The sequence below is a fragment of the Schistocerca serialis genome, chromosome 4 (assembly GCF_023864345.2).
Source record: "Schistocerca serialis cubense isolate TAMUIC-IGC-003099 chromosome 4, iqSchSeri2.2, whole genome shotgun sequence".
Taxonomy (NCBI): Eukaryota; Metazoa; Arthropoda; class Insecta; order Orthoptera; family Acrididae; genus Schistocerca; species Schistocerca serialis.
In genome coordinates, this window is record NC_064641.1 from 382,642,177 (window position 1) to 382,663,429 (window position 21,253).

Here is a 21,253-nt window from a genome sequence, read left to right on the forward strand (position 1 = left end):
GTCTGTTGGGAAATGCTCAAGAAACACTAAGCTTACTCCAGCATCACTGCTAGCATTAAAACTGCAACACCAAGAAGGTGACACACAGCAAACCTCAAATTTATCAATTGAAGACATAAAGTCTGAAAATGAGTCTGTGATCATATTTTTGGCACTTTATTTTACAGGTCCATCTTGATGGCACAAATTTTTACACTTCACTATTACTGGTTTCGACTGCTGCCATCTTCAGATATGTTACAAACAAAAACAGGTCTAACCAACTAAGTTCAGTTTGCTTATGCTAAATCTATAAAAGTCCTGGTGCTACATAAGAAAGATAAAAAGTTTTAACTTGATTAACAGCCATGTATACCAGCCATACATACCATAAAATATTCTGATGTATTATCAACATCAAACTAAACATGTAGGTACATAGTAAGTGATGGTGACGACCAGCATGCTTCTGGTATTTATACAAAGAAACTGAGGTCAGCAGAGGGCACTATAGCTAGGGTACATGATTAACCAGTATTGCAAATGTAATGTTTAAAATGCAGTATGCGTAGCCATTAATTAAAATTACTTCACATAGCAAAACGAGCATCTGACAATAAAACATGTACTGACATACTGTATGTGGAATTGGATCCATACTTAAAATCCACATAAAAAGTGCAAATACTAATAATATGAAGCCCCTAACCTGGTAAGGTAAAACATAAAATTGTATAAAAGCCAGTAGAAAAAGTATAAGATCAAAAAGTCTACAGGGTGAAAAGTATTTAAACCGACAATCTCTGGGAGGTTGTAGGCGACATCAAAACAAATATTTTTCCCTTATGCCATTTTTTCCTGTGAGGAGTATTTAAACCAGTAGAGGAAGATTTTTTTGGCGGCAAACTAATTAACCCAACAAACACTTTTCCATTTTTTTATGACCATTAACACAACCCAATTTCAATTACATTAGATTTTCAAAAATGCCTCCATTGACACGTAAACAAATGTTACACCGTCGGATCATGTTCTGTCTGACACAGGAAAAAACCCCAGGAGTATCCTGAATTGTTCCTGCTGCTGCTACTATCCGGGCAACCAGATCCTCTTCTGATACAACAGGAGTTGCGTAAACAAGGTTGCTCATCTCTCCCCACCCAAAAAAGTCCAGAGGGGACATATCTGGGGATCGAGCAGGCCATGATACAGGACCACCTCTGCCAATCGACATTTCTGGGAACTGTTGTCCAGGAATCGACGCACACTACGACTGAAATGTGCCGGCACCCCATCATGTTGGAACCAGATGCGTTGTCTTGTAGGGAGCGGGACATCTTCCAGCAATTGTGGCAATGCTCTGGCAAGAAAATTGTAATAGTGCCTGCCATTTAATAGCCTAGGTAGCAGATACGGCCCAATTAAACAGTCCCCAACAACGAAGAACCACACTTGATGAGTGCTAGTAGCTATGGCATGTGGGTTATCCCCACTCCAAACATGCAAATTGTGCATGTTGAAGACTCCATCACGCCTGAACGTTGCTTCATCGGCAAACAACACAGAGGATGGAAATGTAGGATGCATTTCACACTGTTCCAGATACCACTGCAAAAACTATGCTCTGGGTGGATAATCAATGGGTTCCAGGTTGTGGACACGCTGTAAGTGAAATGGACGTAACAGTTGCTCTTGAAGGACTGTTCTTACATTCGTCTGATTCGTCCCCATGTTAACTGCAATTGCACGAGTGCTGATTGAACGATCCTGCTCCACATGCTGCAAGACAGCTTCCTCGAATTGCAGCGTTCTTACTGTGTGACGGCGTCCCTGTCGAAGTAATCTGCTAAATGACCAGTCTTACGCAGACGTTGGTACACAGCAGCAAAGGTCATATGATGCGGGATACGGCGATTAGGATATTGTTGTTGATAAACTTGCTGTGCAGCTCGTCCGTTGTGGTGCGCTACACGGTACGCACCAACCATATCAGTGTACTCCCTCCAGGTGTATCACTCCATTAGTGATGATAGACAATGCACTACTACACTGGTGGACAGCAGTTGCCTACAACTGAAGAGCGTGATACGCCCTCTAACAACTGAAGATCGTAGTACGGCCTCTAACAACTGAAGAGTATAATACGGTCTCCACCGGTTTAAATAATCCTCATAGGAAAAAATGACATTAGGGAAAAATATTTGTTTTGATGTCCCCTACAACTTCCCAGAGTTTGTCGGTTTAAATACTTTTCACCCTGTATAAAATAAAATCTTCCAGCCTGACAGATCAATTACTGTAAACGTAATTGTAAGGTAATTAACAAAGCAGTGACTATTAATTAAAAGTTAAAAAATTGATAGTCGCTAATACATCCAGTGTGGTCTCAATGGCAGCACGTCATGGCTTCTCTATATGACGTCCTTGTTTCCCTGCGGCGGAACTCTGGGGCAAGGCAGAGTCTCCTCATCGCCGATGGCTGGCACACACCACCAGACACCAATCCACTGGGGCGCTCGATGCTGCTGAAATGTATTCAGAATCCTACAGGTTTGAGCAGCATCGAGCATCCCAGTGGATTGGCTTGTGGTCGTGTGCACTGGCCGGCAGTGGCGAGGAGACTGGGCCATCCTCCAAAAGTTCCAACACAGGAAAACAAGAATGTCATACAGAGAAGCCATGACGCGCCACCATTGAGACCACACTCTGGATGTATTATCGACTAGTGACGTTTACGATAATTGATGTGTCAGACTGGAAGATTTTATTTCATAGTTGTTTTTAATGTTGTACTTTTTGTATTGGCTTTTATACAATTGTGTGTTTTACCTTGCCAGGCTAGGGGCTTCACATTATTAGTGTTTGCACTTTTTATGTTGATTTCAGGTATGGATCCAATTCCAAGTGTAGTATGTCAGTACATGTTTTATTGTCAGACGCTCATTTTGCATTGTGAAGTAATTTTAATTAATGGCTACGCATACTGCATTTTAACCATCACATTTGCAATACTGGTTAATCATGTACCCTAGCTATAGTGCCCACTGCTGACCTCAGTTTCCTTGTATAAATACCAGACGCATTCATCACCATCACTTACTATGTACCTACATGTTTAGTTTGATGTTGATAGTACATCAGAATATTTTATGGTATGTATGGCTGGTATACATGGCTGTTTAATCATATAAACACTTTTTACCTATCTTATGTAGCACCAGGACTTTTATGCATTTAGTGTAAGCAAACTGAGCTTAGTTGGTTACACACGGTTTTTGTTTGTAACAGATCTGATGATGGCAGTAGCCGAAACTGGAAATAGTGAAGTGTATAAGTCTGTGTGATCAAGATGGACCTGTAAAATAAAGAAACATCAACTTGTAGTGAAATGTGATAGATGGTTGGGTGTGTAAATTATTAGCATTTCGGTACCACTGCACAAAGTGGGTAGACATAAGGCCATCTGCATTTAGTATATAAGATGAATCACCTGAAACCAGGACTACAAATACTGCAGAAATGGAAAGCGCTGCTGATGAGTGGTTTCACAGAATGGGTCAGTAATCAGGGACTCGTATTGTTAGCCAATCAACAGATTGCAATAATTCTTAGAAAGTGTATTTTTTGTGCAAACACACATTTGTTAAATGTAACAAAGGTTATTGACATTAACAAACTAAAAGTAGGGTAAATTAGAATGTCAGTGGTGTTTGTTGCCGGATTCTAATGTGAGTAATTTATGAGACATCATATTTTGAAAAGTATTCACACCTACACTTTCTTGTGCCATTCAACCTGCATAGTTGCTAGGTACAATGTTGTTATGTTTGTTTACAGTGTGGTTGTGTGTTCCTTCAGTGCACTGTGACTTGCTAATCACTTAAAATGTGATAGTCCAAGCAGTAGGTTATGAGTGGATGATGGGATTTACTAATGCAGAGAAATCCAACATGATCATAGTGCATGGAGAGTGTAGGAGCTATACAGTTTGTTATTGTATGGTGCATGTGGTAAGATGTTCCAATAGATGTCAACCGTATTGGCAGTTATGTATCAACCTCTTCAACCAGCTACGTGGAAGTGATAGTGTTACACCTAGACAACATGAGAGAAGGCAACAAATGAAAACAGAAGAGGGGGAGATTAATGTTCTTGATGAAACTTCCTGGCAGATTATAACTGTGTGCCAGACCGAGACTCAAACTCAGGACCTTTGCCTTTCACAGGCAAGTGCTCTACCATCTGGTCTACCCGAGCGTGACTCGCGCCCCATCCTCACAGCCTTACATCTGCCAGTACCTCGTCTCCTAGTAGGAGTGGCACGAATCAGGCAAGTGTCCAACGCATTCTTGGTTGACAAAGGTTCCATCCTTATCACAGCTCTCTGAATCAAGAACTGCATGGAAATGATTATGAGAATCGTGTTAACTTCTGTATGTGGGCATTAAGACAGGATACGCCAGATGTATCTTGTATCTTGTTAAGTGATCTGCATCTACATCAACATCCATACTTCACAAGCCACCTGACGGTGTGTGGCGGAGTGTACCTTGAGTACCTCTATCGTTTCTTCCTTCTATTCCAGTCTCGTATTGTACATGGAAAGAAAGATTATCGGTATGGCTCTGTGTGCGCTCTAATCTCTCTGATTTTATCCTCATGGTCTCTTTGCAAGATATACTTAGGAGGGAGCAATATAATGCTTGACTCCTCGGTGAAGGTATGTTCTCAAAACTTCAACAAAAGCCCATACCGAGCTACTGAACGTCTCTCGTGCAGAGTCATCCACTGGAGTTTATCTATCATCTCCGTAATGCTTTTGCGATTACTAAATGATCCTGTAACGAAGCACGCTGCTCTCCATTGGATCTTTTCTATCTCTTCTATCAACCCTATCTGGTACAGATCCCACACTGGTGAGCAGTATTCAAGCAGTGGGTGAACAAGTGTACTGTAACCTACTTCCTTTGTTTTCCAACTGAGTTTCCTTAGGAGTCTTCCACAGAATCTCAGTCTGGCATCTGCTTTGCCGACGATTAATTTTATATGGTCATTCCATTTTAAATGACTCCTAATGCCTACTCCCAGATAATTTATAGAATTAACTGCTTCCAGTTGCTGACCTGCTATATTGTAGCTAAATGATAAAGGATCTTTCTTTCTGTGTATTCGCAGCACCTTACACTTGTCTACATTGAGATTCAATTGCCATTCCCTGCACCATGCGTCAACTCATTGCAGATCCTCCTGCATTTCAGTACAATTTTCCATTGTTATAACCTCTCGATATACCACAGCATCATCCAAAAAAAGCCTCAGTGAACTTCCGATGTAATCCACAAGGTCATTTATGTATATTGTGAATAGCAACGGTCCTACGACACTCCCCTGCGGCACACCTGAAATCACTCTTACTTCAGAAGACTTCTCGCCATTGAGAATGACATGCTGCATTCTGTTATCTAGGAACTCTTCAATCCAATCACACAATTGGTCTGATAGTCCATATGCTCTTACTTTGTTCATTAAACGACTGTGGGGAACTGTATCGAACGCCTTGCGGAAGTCAAGAAACACGGCATCTACCTGTGAACCCGTGTCTATAGCCCTCTGAGTCTCGTGGATGAATAGCGCGAACTGGGTTTCACACCAGCGTCTTTTTCGAAACCCATGCTGATTCCTACAGAGTAGATTTCTAGTCTCCAGAAAAGTCATTATACTTGAACATAATACGTGTTCCAAAATTCTACAACTGATCAACGTTAGAGATATAGGTCTATAGTTGTGCACATCTGTTCAACGTCCCTTCTTGAAAACAGGAATGACCTGTGCCCTTTTCCAATCCTTTGGAACGCTACGCTCTTCTGGAGACCTACGGTACACCACTGCAAGAAGGGGGGCAAGTTCCTTCGCATACTCTGTGTAAAATGGAACTGGTATCCCATCAGGCCCAGCGGCCTTTCTTCTTTTGAGCAATTTTAATTGTTTGTCTATCCCTTTGTCATCTATTTCGATATCTACCATTTTGTCATCTGTGAAACAATCTAGAGAAGGAACTACAGTGCAGTCTTCCTCTGTGAAACAGCTTTTGAAAAAGACGTTTAGTATTTTGGCCTTTAGTCTGTCATCCTCTGTTTCAGTACCATTTTGGTCACAGAGTGTCTGGACATTTTGTTTTGATCCACCTACCGCTTTGACATAAGACCAAAATTTCTTAGAATTTTCTGCCAAGTCAGTACGTAGAACTTTACTTTCGAATTCATTGAACGCCTCTCGCATAGCCCTCCTCACACTACATTTCGCTGCAAATAATTTTTGTTTGTCTGCAAGGCTTTGGCTATGTTTATGTTTGCTGTGAAGTTCCCTTTACTTCTGCAGCAGTTTTCTAACTCTGTTGGTGATGAAGCCTCATTTATCAATCATGGCCAGGTAAACCACCAAAATATGCACTATTGGTCTGTTGACAACCCCCCTTTGGCTACATCACATGGAATGCCAGTATTCATGGGATTTAAACTTGTGGTGTGGGAGAGAGAACCATGAGCTCATAGACCCATATTTTATAGATGCAACACTGACTGTGCACAAGTATTGCACCCCTGTAACAGGCCATTGTCCACGGATACTAGAAGACATTCCTGTGCAGACTAGGAGGAATATGTGGTACCAGCACGATGGCTGTCCAGCCCATAGTGCACAAAGTACTACAGCATGTCCTCATGAATTGTTTCCAAATTGTTGGATTGGATGCAGACGACCTGTGCCTTGACCAGTCTGTTCCCCAGATTTGGTGCCAGTAAACTTTTTTTCTGTGAGGTTGCTGTCTATTTTTCTAAGTATTATTACAGTCTGTTGATTGGGTAACAATATGACTCCCAATCCATTCTATGAAAACCACACATCAACCGCTCTTTCCATTCCCACAATATTTGCAGTGCAAGTTTTGGATGATGCTCACTGTATAAGAAAAGGGTATGTGCAGGGTTTCTTATTTAGAAATTCCATATAAATGTTGTTTTTGTTGTTGCTGCTGTTGTTGTTTTTAGAAGATTGTGTTGTACAACATGAAAATGATGAAAACATCTACCAGCACATGGCCCAATGACGCCACTCAGCTATTTCCTCAGTGGACATCAGTGTTGTTGCCTCAGGCATGCAGGATCGTATAGCCACACTGCATGGCTGGAGTCAGAAAATGGGCATGTTTACAGCAAGAGAAGTATCGCTGTGGACAATGGGATTATGTCTAGAGCTCCACGAACTGCTGTCTAGGCAACCATTGTTGCAGAAGGAGGTGCCCAGACAGCAGAGTACACAACAAAAACACTGAATGTAGGAATGGCATGAAATTGTCTTTTCAGATGAGTCTCAGTTCTACATACAGCATGACAATGGATGTACATCTGTGCTGAGGCTCCAAGGAGAAGAAACATTGGTGAATTGCATTCGCCATCATCATATGGGCCCAGCACATGACTAAATGGTATGTGCTGTCACTGGGTACACAACACGATCACCTCTGATTTGTATAGCTAATAATTGGAATGGCAGCATTACATTTATGACTTGTAAAGGTCAGCGACTATGCTCTATCTTTGAGGCTTCTGTGGTGTTATCATTCAGAAAAATAATAGAAACTTTTGTGTTGCTCATGCTGTCTTCACCTACCTCTATATCAGGGCCAGCCACAGCATGCCAAATTTCATGCGGGCAGAGAGTGTTGGCCACGTGCAGGCCCTGGCTCAGCCTGGCTCGGCTTAGCTCATTCTTTCCCTGAAGTATTCTGTACTGCGCAATGTTTCCTTTGGTATTGCAGTATGACATTTTTTGGCCAGCACAACTCTCTCCAGTTCAGAAGAATCATGGTGTCAGTTCTGTTTACCTGTCGCTATTTGTTTGTGGTACAAAGGATGTTCACATATACAGTGGATGTTTGCACAAAAGAGCCAGTGTAGCGATCTGTCATTACAAGCCTTTAAAAATGAATGGGAATGACAGAAGAGAGGAATATGAATTCTCAATATCTATTATGCAGTCACATAAGTGATGGGCTCTGCAAATTTTCTATGAAATGATATTACAATACCATTAGAAAGAATTTGACGATTTAGTTGTCACTGAAAGAACAAACAATTGCAATGACTGACAGATGTGATTCATTGGTCAGAAGATCAAGAAGTGTGTTGTGCTAAATTTGCCAGCATGTGAAGAAATTGGTGGTATAATTAGTAAAATTTATGAAGTCACATGCATTACAACACGGTCAGTTTTTGATGAAACTGAATGATGAATATGGAGGCTTTTTATATTATTTCAGAGTACAATGCTTAAGTCAAGGGGAATGCCTGGAATGATTTTTCGATTTAAAACTCACTATTGCTGAATTTACGAAGAAAAAAAATGAGTGTAGGAATGAAAACTAGAACATCCAGTATGGATTAGACCTCGAATTTTAAGTTGACTTGACTGCACACTGCCTACAGTAAGACATTGCAGGGCTAGAAACAACTTCTTTCTGATGTGACGGGGATGCATTTTAAAAGAAAATGTGTTATAGAAGGGATGCATCCTGACAAACACAGCCCAGTTCCCGAAGCGCACTACTGTTAAAGAAGATGTGAAGTTTGTAGAATTTGTTGTGGCCTCGAAAGAATTACAAAGATAGTTTCCTAAATGTTTTGAGGACACTGTCTATCTTACATCTATTTTTGAGCTGTTTCGAGACTGTTTGCTGGTTCAGTTGAAAGCATTTGCAGATGTAACTCATTGACCTGTGAGGTAATTCCCATTTTAATAATAAATCATTTTATGTTAAAACTGTCCAGGCCATCTACATTGCTTTCCTCATGTAAAGTTTTCACATCTTCACAATGAGGTTGCATAAGTGCTTCAATATGTCAATCGACATATTTTTGTGAAAGACGTTTCTTTAGTTATGAAACTAAAAAAAATCACGATTATGTGGCAACTTGATTGTGAAAATCTGTGAACCTGTCTGCATCTGTCAGTATGCTGACAGATTGTACCAGATAGAAATACCATTATGTCTTCATTGGAACAAAAATAAGTAAATAATGGTGAAAAGTTGTTATGTTTCTGATATATGCTTTTGATAAATGTGAAACATAAAACAAGTTGTATGCAGTGCAACTGCCTTGTCATTTAAATTTGGCGGGGTCGCAGTTTCCCCCTCTCTGTCCTCCAGGTGCTCAGGTAGGGTGGTGCGGTGGTGGAGAAATGTGCAGCAAGGCTGAGCAGTATGACACTTGTGCCAGGGTACGGCCCACGAGATGAAATATTGGTCGCCCCAGTTGTACCTAGTGACTGTTCAGCTGTTGCTCCGTCCAGCACATTCTCCAGATCTCTCACCCGCACCTGGACAGGAGTTGCCAAGAGACTGGCACATGAAGCAGTGTGGAATAACATACTCCTATCTATCATCTAACCTGATTGTGACTCGATGGTCAGCCAGGTTAGAGCCATTGTTGTTGCCAGAGGTGACAACTCTGTCTACTGAACATCACGCCCTTTATACCCCCAAACCATTAAAAAATTTAGTCATATACTCTTGCTGCTGTACTGTGTACAAAGAATAAGTAAAATTTAATTATTTACTATCCTTTCTAGAACTTCGGTTTCAACAGCCAGCAGTGTGCTCATGTTTCTGCTGCTGGGTAGAGTGGTACTTGAAATACGATAACAACTCCTTGTATGATAGTGGGATGCAAGTTTTTCAGTATCCTGTATCATTTTGTTGCTCCAGATGTTCTCATGGGACCTCTGATCTTGGAACATTTTCAGAATGGGAATGCTAGTAGTAAGTGAGTGTAGTACAACATGATGACAATCATCTCCTTGGACAGAAGCTATTTTCCTTAAGCACAACCTCCAGTCTATGGAAAAATTGTAGTACAAAAGTACCAGTTATTCTGTTTGTGAACAAGATGACATTGTGATCACTTCTGACAGCCACTTGTTGCAAGAAATTGGCACCTACTGCTCATCCTGGTAGCTACAATGTAAGCTACACCCTGAATAAAATAATTTTCATTGTGCAAATTGGTACAATGAATTTGAAAACTGGCAAGTCGTTTCTCTCGTCATATTCCAACAATTTCCCGAAAGCTACTACAGTGTTGTCATTTCCTTATTTACCCAATCTTTCTCATTTGCTCTTTTCTCTTTTGTCCTTGGAACTGTGTGAGCAATTATTCTTTGGTGCACTTTGCTAGAAGAATATTTTGCTCTTTATTTTGATGAGCCATTCTCTTTTACTTATGTCTGTATTATTTTAATGTAGTGGTTTTACACCCAGCATACAAAAGTGTTTTTCAAATGTCAAGAACTATAGGAGTTGAGAATCTCAGGAGCCAGCAATGGAACCATTAACAATTTCATTGAGAAGTTTTAGTGATGGAAATGATGTATATGTTTTTATATTGTAATTGTATTTCCCTTTTGTTTGGAACTCTCATACTGAGAAACTGTCTCGGCACATAAACTGTCTGGATATAAATGCTCTGTGTTTACAACTTACAAAAGTGATGTGGGGAGAGTGAGAGGAATGTAAAACCAGTGCTACAAGAGGCACAGAAAGAGATGGAATGTAAAAGTTTTACTGTTATTTATGAGAGAAATGAATAATTAAATGAAACATGTAGTTTTCATTTACTTTGTGCAGAGGTGTTAATCTTTACAAGTGCTCCACCAAGAAAATGCTAGAATCTGAACTAAAGTTGTTAATTGACAAATGAACATAGTGGCATCTTCTGACCTATCCTTCCATTTTAACCTCCACAATTTATTCTTCTTTCCTACCCAAGGAAGGAACTATTTGTTGTGAACTCTAGATAGTGTGTTACTTTTATTTGCTTCTATCAGCAGTGCTACACATTTCACTTACTGAAGGTAAGTTATGGCCAGTTGTTCTACCTCAAAAGTTATTAAAAATCAACTTTAACAGTGAGAGAGTTACACAGCAGCCTCTGCTGTACTACCATAAATATTGTCAACATCACATTATGTAAATAAACTTAACTGATGGCTATAAAAATGCAGTCATGCTTTAACAGTCTAGATGAAGATAATGTGTGCAATACGACAGACTTTAAAGAATACACACATTAAGAACAGCTTACCAGCTATAAATTTTGAAGTAGTTTTCCAACTTACACCAATTAAAAAGTAAGAAGTAGAAAAGTCAAAAGTAAAGAAAAAATGCTTCTCAGCACTCTAAACAAGAGGTATTTAACTGAATATACTGCTTATAGGATTTAATTTTCTGGAATAATGCACCTTATTATGTATTTAATGCAGTTTTATCTTTCTTCACCTAGGTGTCATCAACAACTGGCACAGGAAGCCTACTGCTATCTACAGGCTCTGGTTCTACAAATGGCAGTCCTGCTGTAGGCAGTCAAACTCAGCAGCGAGTACATCGTTCATCTGCCTCTAATGTCCAGCAGAATTCAACAGCACCACCTCTTGTGCTTAGTTTATCCCAGATACAGGGATGTTCTGCTGGTAGCCTACTCATACTCAACAGCTCGTCAACCACTGGTAATTGAAGAACTGTCAGGAAAATAAAATAAATTTATTTGATTTTGTGTTATATTTATAGTGGAACTATGCAGTGAAATCTGTAGCTATTATCAGTGTGTTAGAAAGCTTGGCTAGCATCTGCATTTATTTTCAAACAAGCATTTCTCATGAAGTTTTCATATTTTCTATTCCAAAGTCTGTGTGTAACCTGTCAAGATGACTGTAGCCCATTCAGCTAATAGTTCTTTCTTTCTCTTTTTTTAATACTTTTGTTGTTCTAACAGATTTGCTACTCATAATTTTGCTTTATATTTGGCTACCAACTGTATCTCTGTATTTAGTAGCATTTAATCTCTTGACACATATTGCTTTTTAAGAGGACTGACAATATTATGAAATGAATAAATTGCTACTCACCTTATAGTGGAGATGTTGATTCGCAGACAGGCATAACTTAAAGACTAGTAAACAAGTGATTTTTCAGCCAGAAGGCCTTCTAAAGTAGAAAAACACACACACACACACACACACACAAAATGACCACTGTCTCTGGCCACTGAGGCCAGACACACTACATACAGTTTTCAGTCGAGACTATGATAAAGTTGCAGAAGACATTAGTTATGTTTTTCTGATATGGCAGGTTTGGTTTGTACATCTTCAATATGCAATTTCCAAATGTATCTTGAATTCATTTTTTATTTAAACTTAAAATTCCATTCATTTTATTTTTTAGCCCTTAATGAATTTAGTGTAATAAATTTAGTTAAACCTTTTTGCTGTCCTCACATGCTTCAGAATTAAAATTTTATATTTTTTTCTTTTGATGCTTTTGATTTAAATTCTGAATTTACCACTCATTGAAAATAGAAAAACCTGGTTCATGTCCTGGTCCTGGCACAGATTTTCAGTTCTATGTCATATAAGTACTTTGGAAGATTTTTCTGTCTGAGATAATTAGTGGAATCTTCTTTTGAAACGTATAAATAATTTTATGACTGATAACAAGTAGCTCTTCTTTTAACATAATGCTCCACAAACTGCTTTTGTTTACATGTGTATGGTTCGATCAGAAATTTTAACTTTCTTCAAAAAGTCTTTATTTGTTCATTGGTATTAATCGGTTTTCCGTACAATGTTCTTTTCATGAGGCATTTAGATTACAGTTTTCAATGGAGCCTATGATAAAGTTGCAGAAGACATTTTTGTTAATGCTCTCTATCATCTCTGAAAGCCTTCTGGAATAAAATTTTTAGCATTTCACATAGCTCCTTCAGCAATTCTGTCAGTATATCTTCAGATTATATAAATATTCTTCTTCTTTGTCGTTTTTGTCTTTGGAAAAATGACAAAGCCACAGAGGATGATGTGTAACAGACACAAAGGCTGCGACATGATAACAGTTTTGGTTTTGCTAAATGTTCATGATACTGCTTGTGAACTGGCATGTGCAGTTGCCATTAATTATTAAGCCTTAAATATGGTTATTTGCTAATGGAGTTTTGTATGATAATGGTGTGTAGTTAGCACTCATTATTGATATGTGAACTAGTGGTAAGAAGACATGTTACACTAAGCTGTTTAAGTTCAAAAACATGGCTAGCAGAACTTACACATTTAATTTAACTTTGAGCTATTTTCAGTCTTGGTTGTCCACAAAGCTTCCATTGAGATAATTGGCCTTTGTTTTGTCGTACCTGTACACTTATGTTTCATTGTCAGTTATGCCATGTATGGGCAGTAAGGAACAGTCACAAATGTCATTCAGTAACCCTGAATAGCGCTCATTCAGCACAGCTTTTGGCCAATATTCAACAATTTCAGAATAGATTTTACATCTACACTACAATAATTTACCTACTTATTAGCAGCGAAACATGGGCAACATACATACACTCATATATACATCCATTTTTATAATATGTATGGATTTTATGTCTTAAGTTCTAAAAGAAATTTCATTGTATGAGCTAAGTTATATACCAGCCTCGTTGGCAACCTCTCATATAATCTTTTGTGGTTGTTAATAATTGTTTTGATACTTTTCCCTCTTATGTTATCATTGCTTATCGATGTGCCAGGGCACCCATGGTGCTTGCCATTTTCGTAATCTCTTAATTTCTGCAGGAAATGTTTACATCACTTTTAAGTTTGTTGTGATGTCTTTTGTATGAATAAAACACCATTCAGCATCTACAATGTACTATTGTGCTTGGTTGTATTTTTTAAAGCAAAACTTAACTGAAATTCTTTGTTACATTTTTCCCCACAAGTTAAAAAGTCTCAGAGTATACCAAAAACATGTTGAAACTTCATCAGATGACTATAAAGTAAGTGTTCAGTATAATTATCAAGGTCACAATTTCTTTTCTTTTCTTTTTTTTATCAAATCTGATATATTTCATCAGGATAAATATATTTCATATTCACAAATCTGATGACATTGTACATTGTTAAAAAGATTTCCTAACTTTACATAGATAAAAAAATGCAAACATTCAGTGTGTGCCAAAGCTTAGGTCTGACTGGGCTCGTAATAATTCTGTGAAGTAACAGTCATTGTCAGGATTGGAAACATTTATTAGTATGTACATTTCTGAAACCTAATTTTTATTTGGACTCCTTATGAAGGTCACTGTTTAATTTTTGCTGTCTCTTTAATTATCTCGTTTCGTTATCTCTAAGTCAACAGTGCAGCAATATGAATATCCTTTTATCTACTTATGTGAATAGCAGTAACTAGTCCAGGATGGAATGAAACAATATGGAAAGAATAGATTGCACCTCAGCACATAGAGGAGGCATTGAGCTGCAGACAGGCACAATGAAATAAATGCTAGAATAATCAATTTCGAGACAAAGTCCTTCATCAGAAGTAGAAAACTCACTCATACATGGCTAATGTTGTTTTCAGGCACTAAGGCCTGACTGTGACTATATCTGAGGTGAGCAGCAATCTAGGTGGAGTGGGTAGTTGGGTAAGGAAGAGGCATGGAGCCAGGAGGGGGAGGTTAGCAAAGTAGAGGTAGGGGTGGGGGGGAGGGGGAAGATGCTATTTCTACCTGTCAGAGCAAGTTGGGACATATGCTGAATCCTGAGGCTGTGGATTGGGGTGGGGGGGAAGGGGGGGAGGGAGGGAGATAGAGAGGATGAAGGAACTGTGTTTTCCCATATGTGCAGTTCAGAAAAGCTGATGTTTGTGGTAAGAGTCCAGATGGCACAGACAGTGAAGCACGCTATGTTGGGCAACATGCTCAGCAAGAGGGTGGTCCAGTTGTCTCTTGACCACAATTTTGCAGTGACCATTCACGTAAACAGACAGCTTGTTAATTGTGGTGCCCACGTAGAATGTGGCACAGTGGTTGCAGCCAAGTTGGTAGACCACATGGATGCTTTCACAGCTAATCCTGCCTTTGATGGGGTAGAAGATACCTGTGAAAGGACTGGAGTAAGTATTAGAGGGAGGGAATATGTTACAGATCTCGCATCTATGCTACACGTGCTTTCTAGCTCACCAATGCACCTACAAAATCCTTTCCCCTTCTTTACTCCTCTCCTGTCCCCTTTCCTATTTTCATCATTACACTCACCCCCATCCCCCCTCCCTCCAAACACACACACACACACACACACACACACACACACACACACACACACACACACACACACACACACACACACACACAGCCTCCTGATTCTGCATCCAGTCCCCACTGTGTCCTTGCACGTCCCCACAGGCAGTTTTAGCATCTTCCCCACCCCCACCACTACCATGACATCCCCCCTCCCAGCCCCTCTTTTGTAACCCCCCCCCCCCCCCCCCCCCCACACACACACACACACACATACACACCCCAGCTAGACAGCTAGACTTCTACTTACCTCAGATGCTATCACAGTCAGACCTTTGTGCCCAGAATTGATAGTAACCATGTGTGCGTAAGTTGTGCTTGTGTGAATGTGTGTGTTTTCTACTTCTGATGAAGGACTTTGTGAGAAAGCTGAATGCTTCTATCATTCATTTCATTGTACCTGTCTGAGGCTCAGTGCCTCCTCTCAGTGGTGAGTAGCAATCTATTCTTTCCTTATCGTTGTTATGTTCATAACAGTTTTGATATTTGCAGCTGTCTGCCAGTGGAAATCCACACTACTTTGTAGAGCTTGCTAATAATTGACTGGGTAGGCTTACCATCACAAATAGGAAAATTCCTGGACTCTATAATGCTGAACCTGCCTTCACATTGATGGCTCTCTGGCTGTATACAAGAACTTAATATTAGAAATATTTTACGAGTTAATGAGTCTTTATTTTTTATATTTTCTAACTTTTTTGTTCACAGGAAACTCAAATAGCGGAGGTGGTACAGTGACATTTTCCAGCAAAGAAAAGACAGTTGTTCTTAAACAGGAAGCAATGGACACAAGTTCTTGCAGTCGTCTGCAGGATGTGAGCAACAACAACAGTAGCAAAATGGATGTGACTAATGGCAATGCTCCTCCAACATATGACAATAGTGCTTACCACAGACAGCTTCGGCAGCATGAGAAGCGATCAACAGGAGAGCAGCTTCCACTCTTGCTTAGCAGTGCACCCCCAACACCAAGCAAGCATATGGACACTACTACCTCAGAAACAGAACTCACTAGCTACTGCAATGCAGATACTGTGCTTGTCATAGGGACAGGGTCCTCAACCAAAAATAATGGAGTGGGTGATTCCTCAGGGATGGGAGATTCTTCTGTTTCCCTTGGGTTTTTTAATGAAACTCTCGATTTGTCACAAGAGGACATACAGAGGACATTACAGGCTAACATGCCCTGTGCTACTGGTGTCACTGTAGATGAATCCCATGGACAACACCAAGCAGATGACGATGATGTGATAGTATCAGAAATTAATCCTATGGATTTTATTGATGGGTGCTGTGATGTAGTAGTTTCACCAGATGAAACACAGTCTGTAACGGGTACAGGTGTGGACGATGATGTTTTTGTAAATTTGGATGCATTTGATATGTTAGGTGATTTTCCTGAACTTGAAATTATGGAACCAAGTGTTTCTGCAGATGAGACAGTAACTGTACACAGTGGTGATGTCAGTGTTGATGACAAGGACTTGGTAACTGTGACTTCCGTTGAGTCACAGCAGGCTTCTCATGAACCTGACAAGGATAGAGGTCAGCCTTCACCTACCATCGAGTTTCATGAGGGGACTGTCAACATTACTGATTATTCCCCTGAGTGGGCATATCCTGAGGTAAATTATTAGTTCACTTGTTCTGAATTTATAATTAGAATTATATATTGCATCAAGTAAAAACTATATTATTTCTCTATGTTCCTTATGTAATTGTAATGCTAAGAAAGTGAATGACAAAAACTTGTACATAAAAGTTTGTCAAATCTGAACCAAAGGGGAATTAAATGTATAATATGTTTTGCTTCTTTCTATGAATTAAAAAGTTTCAGAGTGAATGGAACACAAACAGCGTGGGTGGTGAACAGTGCTAGAGGTGTGGTTGGATGGAAAGGGTTTGTACAGTAAAAATGGAGTATTTTTCAGTAGAGACTGGCTTTGATGACAAAGGTACCAAATCAATAAAAAGTACCAAATTAATAACTAATAATAATAGTTATCATGATAGATAAATGAGGGAAATCATATGTAAGTTTTAAGGCCATTTGGAAACACAAGTGGAAGATTCACAACTGCTAAACTAAAATATGTGTTTTTTTGATTGAGTGTTAGGAATGTGACTTTGAATGATAGTTTTAATGCCTTTACATAGATTTTTCTCATTCCAGTAGGAAAATTTACAATTATCTGGACTGTCTATGCTGACAAGTTATTGCTGGGGACTGTAATATCCATGTCCATCATTTCGATACTATTATATTGCACTGTCATAACTCTCAAACCAGAAGACTTTCCTAGCTGTCAGTGTGGTGGTTGTGATCCCAGGAGACTGATGAAAGTTGAAGAAATTAGTTTTAGTGCAATAATGTTGATGTAGTGAATACTCTTGTTGAAGGAGGGATGACAAATCCAAATGATTTTGATTGTGCAAAGTAATTTAATGACTTCTGGAAGGGTTAAGGTACAGCATGAATGGCAGTATGTATGATTCTGTACCATAAGAAAGCTGCAATTACCTCAAAAACAGCTGGACAGTGAAGGGGGAGGCGTGTTTATAGCGATAAGAAGTGCAATAGTATCGAAGGAAATTGACGGAGATCCGAAATGTGAAATAATTTGGGTGAAGGTCAAGGTTAAAGCAGGCCCAGACATGGTAATTGGATGTCTCTATAGGCCCCCTGGCTCAGCAGCTGTTGTGGCTGAGCACCTGAAGGATAATTTGGATAATATTTTGAGTAGATTTCCCCACCATGTTATAGTTCTGGGTGGAGATTTTAATTTGCCGGATATAGACTGGGAGACTCAGACATTCATAACAGGTGGCAGGGACAAAGAATCCAGTGAAATTTTTTTAAGTGCTTTATCTGAAAAATACCTTGAGCAGTTAAACAGAGAACCGACTTGTGGCGATAACATATTAGACCTTCTGGTGACAAACAGACCCGAACTATTTGAAATAGTTAACGCAGAACAGGGAATCAGCGATCATAAAGCGGTTACTGCATCGATGATTTCAGCCATAAATAGAAATATTAAAAAAGGTAGGAAGATTTTTCTGTTTAGCAAAAGTGACAAAAGGCAGATTACAGAGTACCTGATGGCTCAACACAAAAATTTTGTCTCAAGTACAGATAGTGTTGAGGATCAGTGGACAAAGTTCAAAACCATCGTACAATATGCGTTAGATGAGTATGTGCCAAGCAAGATTGTAAGAGATGGAAAAGAGCCACTGTGGTACAACAACCGAGTTAGGAAACTGCTGTGGAAGCAAAGGGAACTTCACAGCAAACATAAACATAGTCAAAGCCTTGCAGACAAACAAAAATTACGCGAAGCGAAATGTAGTGTGAGGAGGGCTATGCGAGAGGTGTTCAATGAATTCGAAAGTAAAGTTCTATGTACTGACTCGGCAGAAAATCCTAAGAAATTTTGGTCTTATGTCAAAGCAGTAGGTGGCTCAAAACAAAATGTCCAGACACTCTGTGATCAAAATGGTACTGAAACAGAGGATGACAGACTAAAGGCCGAAATACTAAATGTCTTTTTCCAAAGCTGTTTCACAGAGGAAGACTGCACTGTAGTTCCTTCTCTAGATTGTCGCACAGGTGACAAAATGGTAGATATTGAAATAGACGACAGAGGGATAGACAAACAATTAAAATTGCTCAAAAGAGGAAAGGCCGCTGGACCTGATGGGATACCAGTTTGATTTTACACAGAGTACACGAAGGAACTTGCCCCTCTTCTTGCAGCAGTGTACCGTAGGTCTCTAGAAGAGCGTAGCGTTCCAAAGGATTGGAAAAGGGCACAGGTCATCCCCGTTTTCAAGAAGGTACGTCGAACAGATGTGCAGAACTATAGACGTATATCTGTAGCGTTGATCAGTTGTAGAATTTTGGAACACATATTATGTTCGAGTATAATGACTTCTGGAGACTAGAAATCTACTCTGTAGGAATCAGCATGGGTTTTGAAAAAGACGGCCGTGTGAAACCCAGCTCGTGCTACTCGTCCACGAGACTCAGAGAGCCATAGACACGGGTTCACAGATAGATGCCGTGTTTCTTGACTTCCGCAAGGCGTTCGATACAGTTCCCCACAGTCGTTTAATGAACAAAGTAAGAGCATATGGACTATCAGACCAATTGTGTGATGATTGGATTGAAGAGTTCCTAGATAACAGAACGCAGCATGTCATTCTCAATGGAGAGAAGTCTTCCGAAGTAAGAGTGATTTCAGGTGTGCCGCAGGGGAGTGTCATAGGACCGTTGCTATTCACAATATACATAAATGACCTTGTGGATGACATCGGAAGTTCACTGAGGCTTTTTGCAGATGATGCTGTGGTGTATCGAGAGGTTGTAACAATGGAAAATTGTACTGAAATGCAGGAGGATCTGCAGCGAATAGATGCATGGTGCATGGAATGGCAATTGAATCTCAATGTAGACAAGTGTAATGTGCTGCGAATACATAGACAGATAGTTCCCTTATCATTTAACTACAAAATAACAGGTCAGCAACTGGAAGCAGTTAATTCCATCAATTATCTGGGAGTAGGCATTAGGAGTGATTTAAAATGGAATGATCATATAAAGTTGATCGTTGGTTAAGCAGATGCTAGACTGAGATTCATTGGAAGAATCCTAAGGAAATGCAATTCAAAAACAAATGAAGTAGGTTACAGTACGCTTGTTCGCCCACTGCTTGAATACTGCTCAACAGTGTGGGATCCGTACCAGATAGGATTGATAGAAGAGATAGAGAAGATCCAACGGAGAGCAGCGCGCTTTGTTACAGGATCATTTAATAATCGCAAAAGCGTTACGGAGATGACAGATAAACTCCAGTGGAAGACTCTGCAGGAGAGACGCTCAGTAGCTCGGTACGGGCTTTTGTTAAAGTTTCGAGAACATACCTTCACCGAAGAGTCAAGCAGTATATTGCTCCCTCCTACGTATATCTCGCGAAGAGACCATGAGGATAAAATCAGAGAGATTAGAGCCCACACAGAAGCATACCAACAATCCTTCTTTCCACGAACAATACGAGACTGGAATAGAAGGGAGAACCGATAGAGGTACTCAGGGTACCCTCCGCCATACACCGTCAGGTGGCTTGCGGAGTATGGATGTAGATGTAGATGTAGATGTAGATGTACATGCACTCTCAGTTGTTAAGAGGGAACATTCTCTAGTCTTGCATAAGTTGTATCAGGTCTTAATAGTACTTCAGAACTCACCTTTTTCCCAATATAATTTTGTGGCAGCTGCTCATTGTTGGACTCTGTGCCCAAATGCTTTCTCACCAACATGACAGACTGTGCTAGTGTATTGTACTCTGTAATTAAGGCCAGTGAGATTGTACCAAATGGACTCCAATTCAGAATAATGGATGATTGTGAAAATAGCTCTTGTGTAAATGGTTATATACAGTTTGTTATGTCTAAACATATTCAGATGTGACTGTTATCTTAGGATTTGATTCTGGTTCAAATGGTACAAATGGCTCTGAGCACTATGGGACTTAACATCTGAGGTCATCAGTCCCCTAGAACTTAGAACTACTGAAACCTAAAAAACCTAAGTACATCACACACATCCATGCCTGAGGCAGGATTCGAACCTGCCACTGTAGCAGTCACACGATTCCGGACTGAAGCGCCTAGAACCGCTCGGCCACTGCGGCCGGCGCATTTGATTCTGGTCTAAAAAGATATTTTGGTCAATGAGATTACACAGAATTGTCTGTTTTTGCAGCCAAGTCAATCACAGATGAAAGTATTGCACTGAGAAAATGAAGAGATATGCTTGTCTTGTACCAGGTGGTTGTAATTAAACTGAAGGTGTTCCGAGTGCTACAGTTCAGACTGTATATGTCAGAGGACACTGAAACATCTTAGGTATATTCATTAATTTTGACATGAATATGCTGTTTGTCACTTGACAGCATGTGTTGATTTCTCTCATGAAGTGACTGTTGGTGTGAAGGTTTAAGAAGGTTGAAGTTTTCGTACAGACCATTGTGGCTGTTGAGAAAAAAGATCATGCGTTGCTGGTCAAGTTGTTTAATCAGAACAGCATCAATAGCACCACT

The 21,253-nt window shown here is 39.8% G+C and overlaps 1 protein-coding gene across 1 annotated transcript in view; it reads left to right on the top strand.

Moving 5' to 3' along the window:
* The window catches only part of LOC126474866 (calmodulin-binding transcription activator 1), a 1,815,894-nt gene that overhangs the window by 1,571,967 nt on the left and 222,674 nt on the right, over positions 1-21,253 (top strand). Inside the window, exons 12-13 of the mRNA XM_050102346.1 lie at positions 11,316-11,538; positions 15,861-16,777. Coding sequence (XP_049958303.1) covers positions 11,316-11,538; positions 15,861-16,777 — 1,140 coding nt within the window. The remainder of the gene's footprint in view (positions 1-11,315; positions 11,539-15,860; positions 16,778-21,253) is intronic.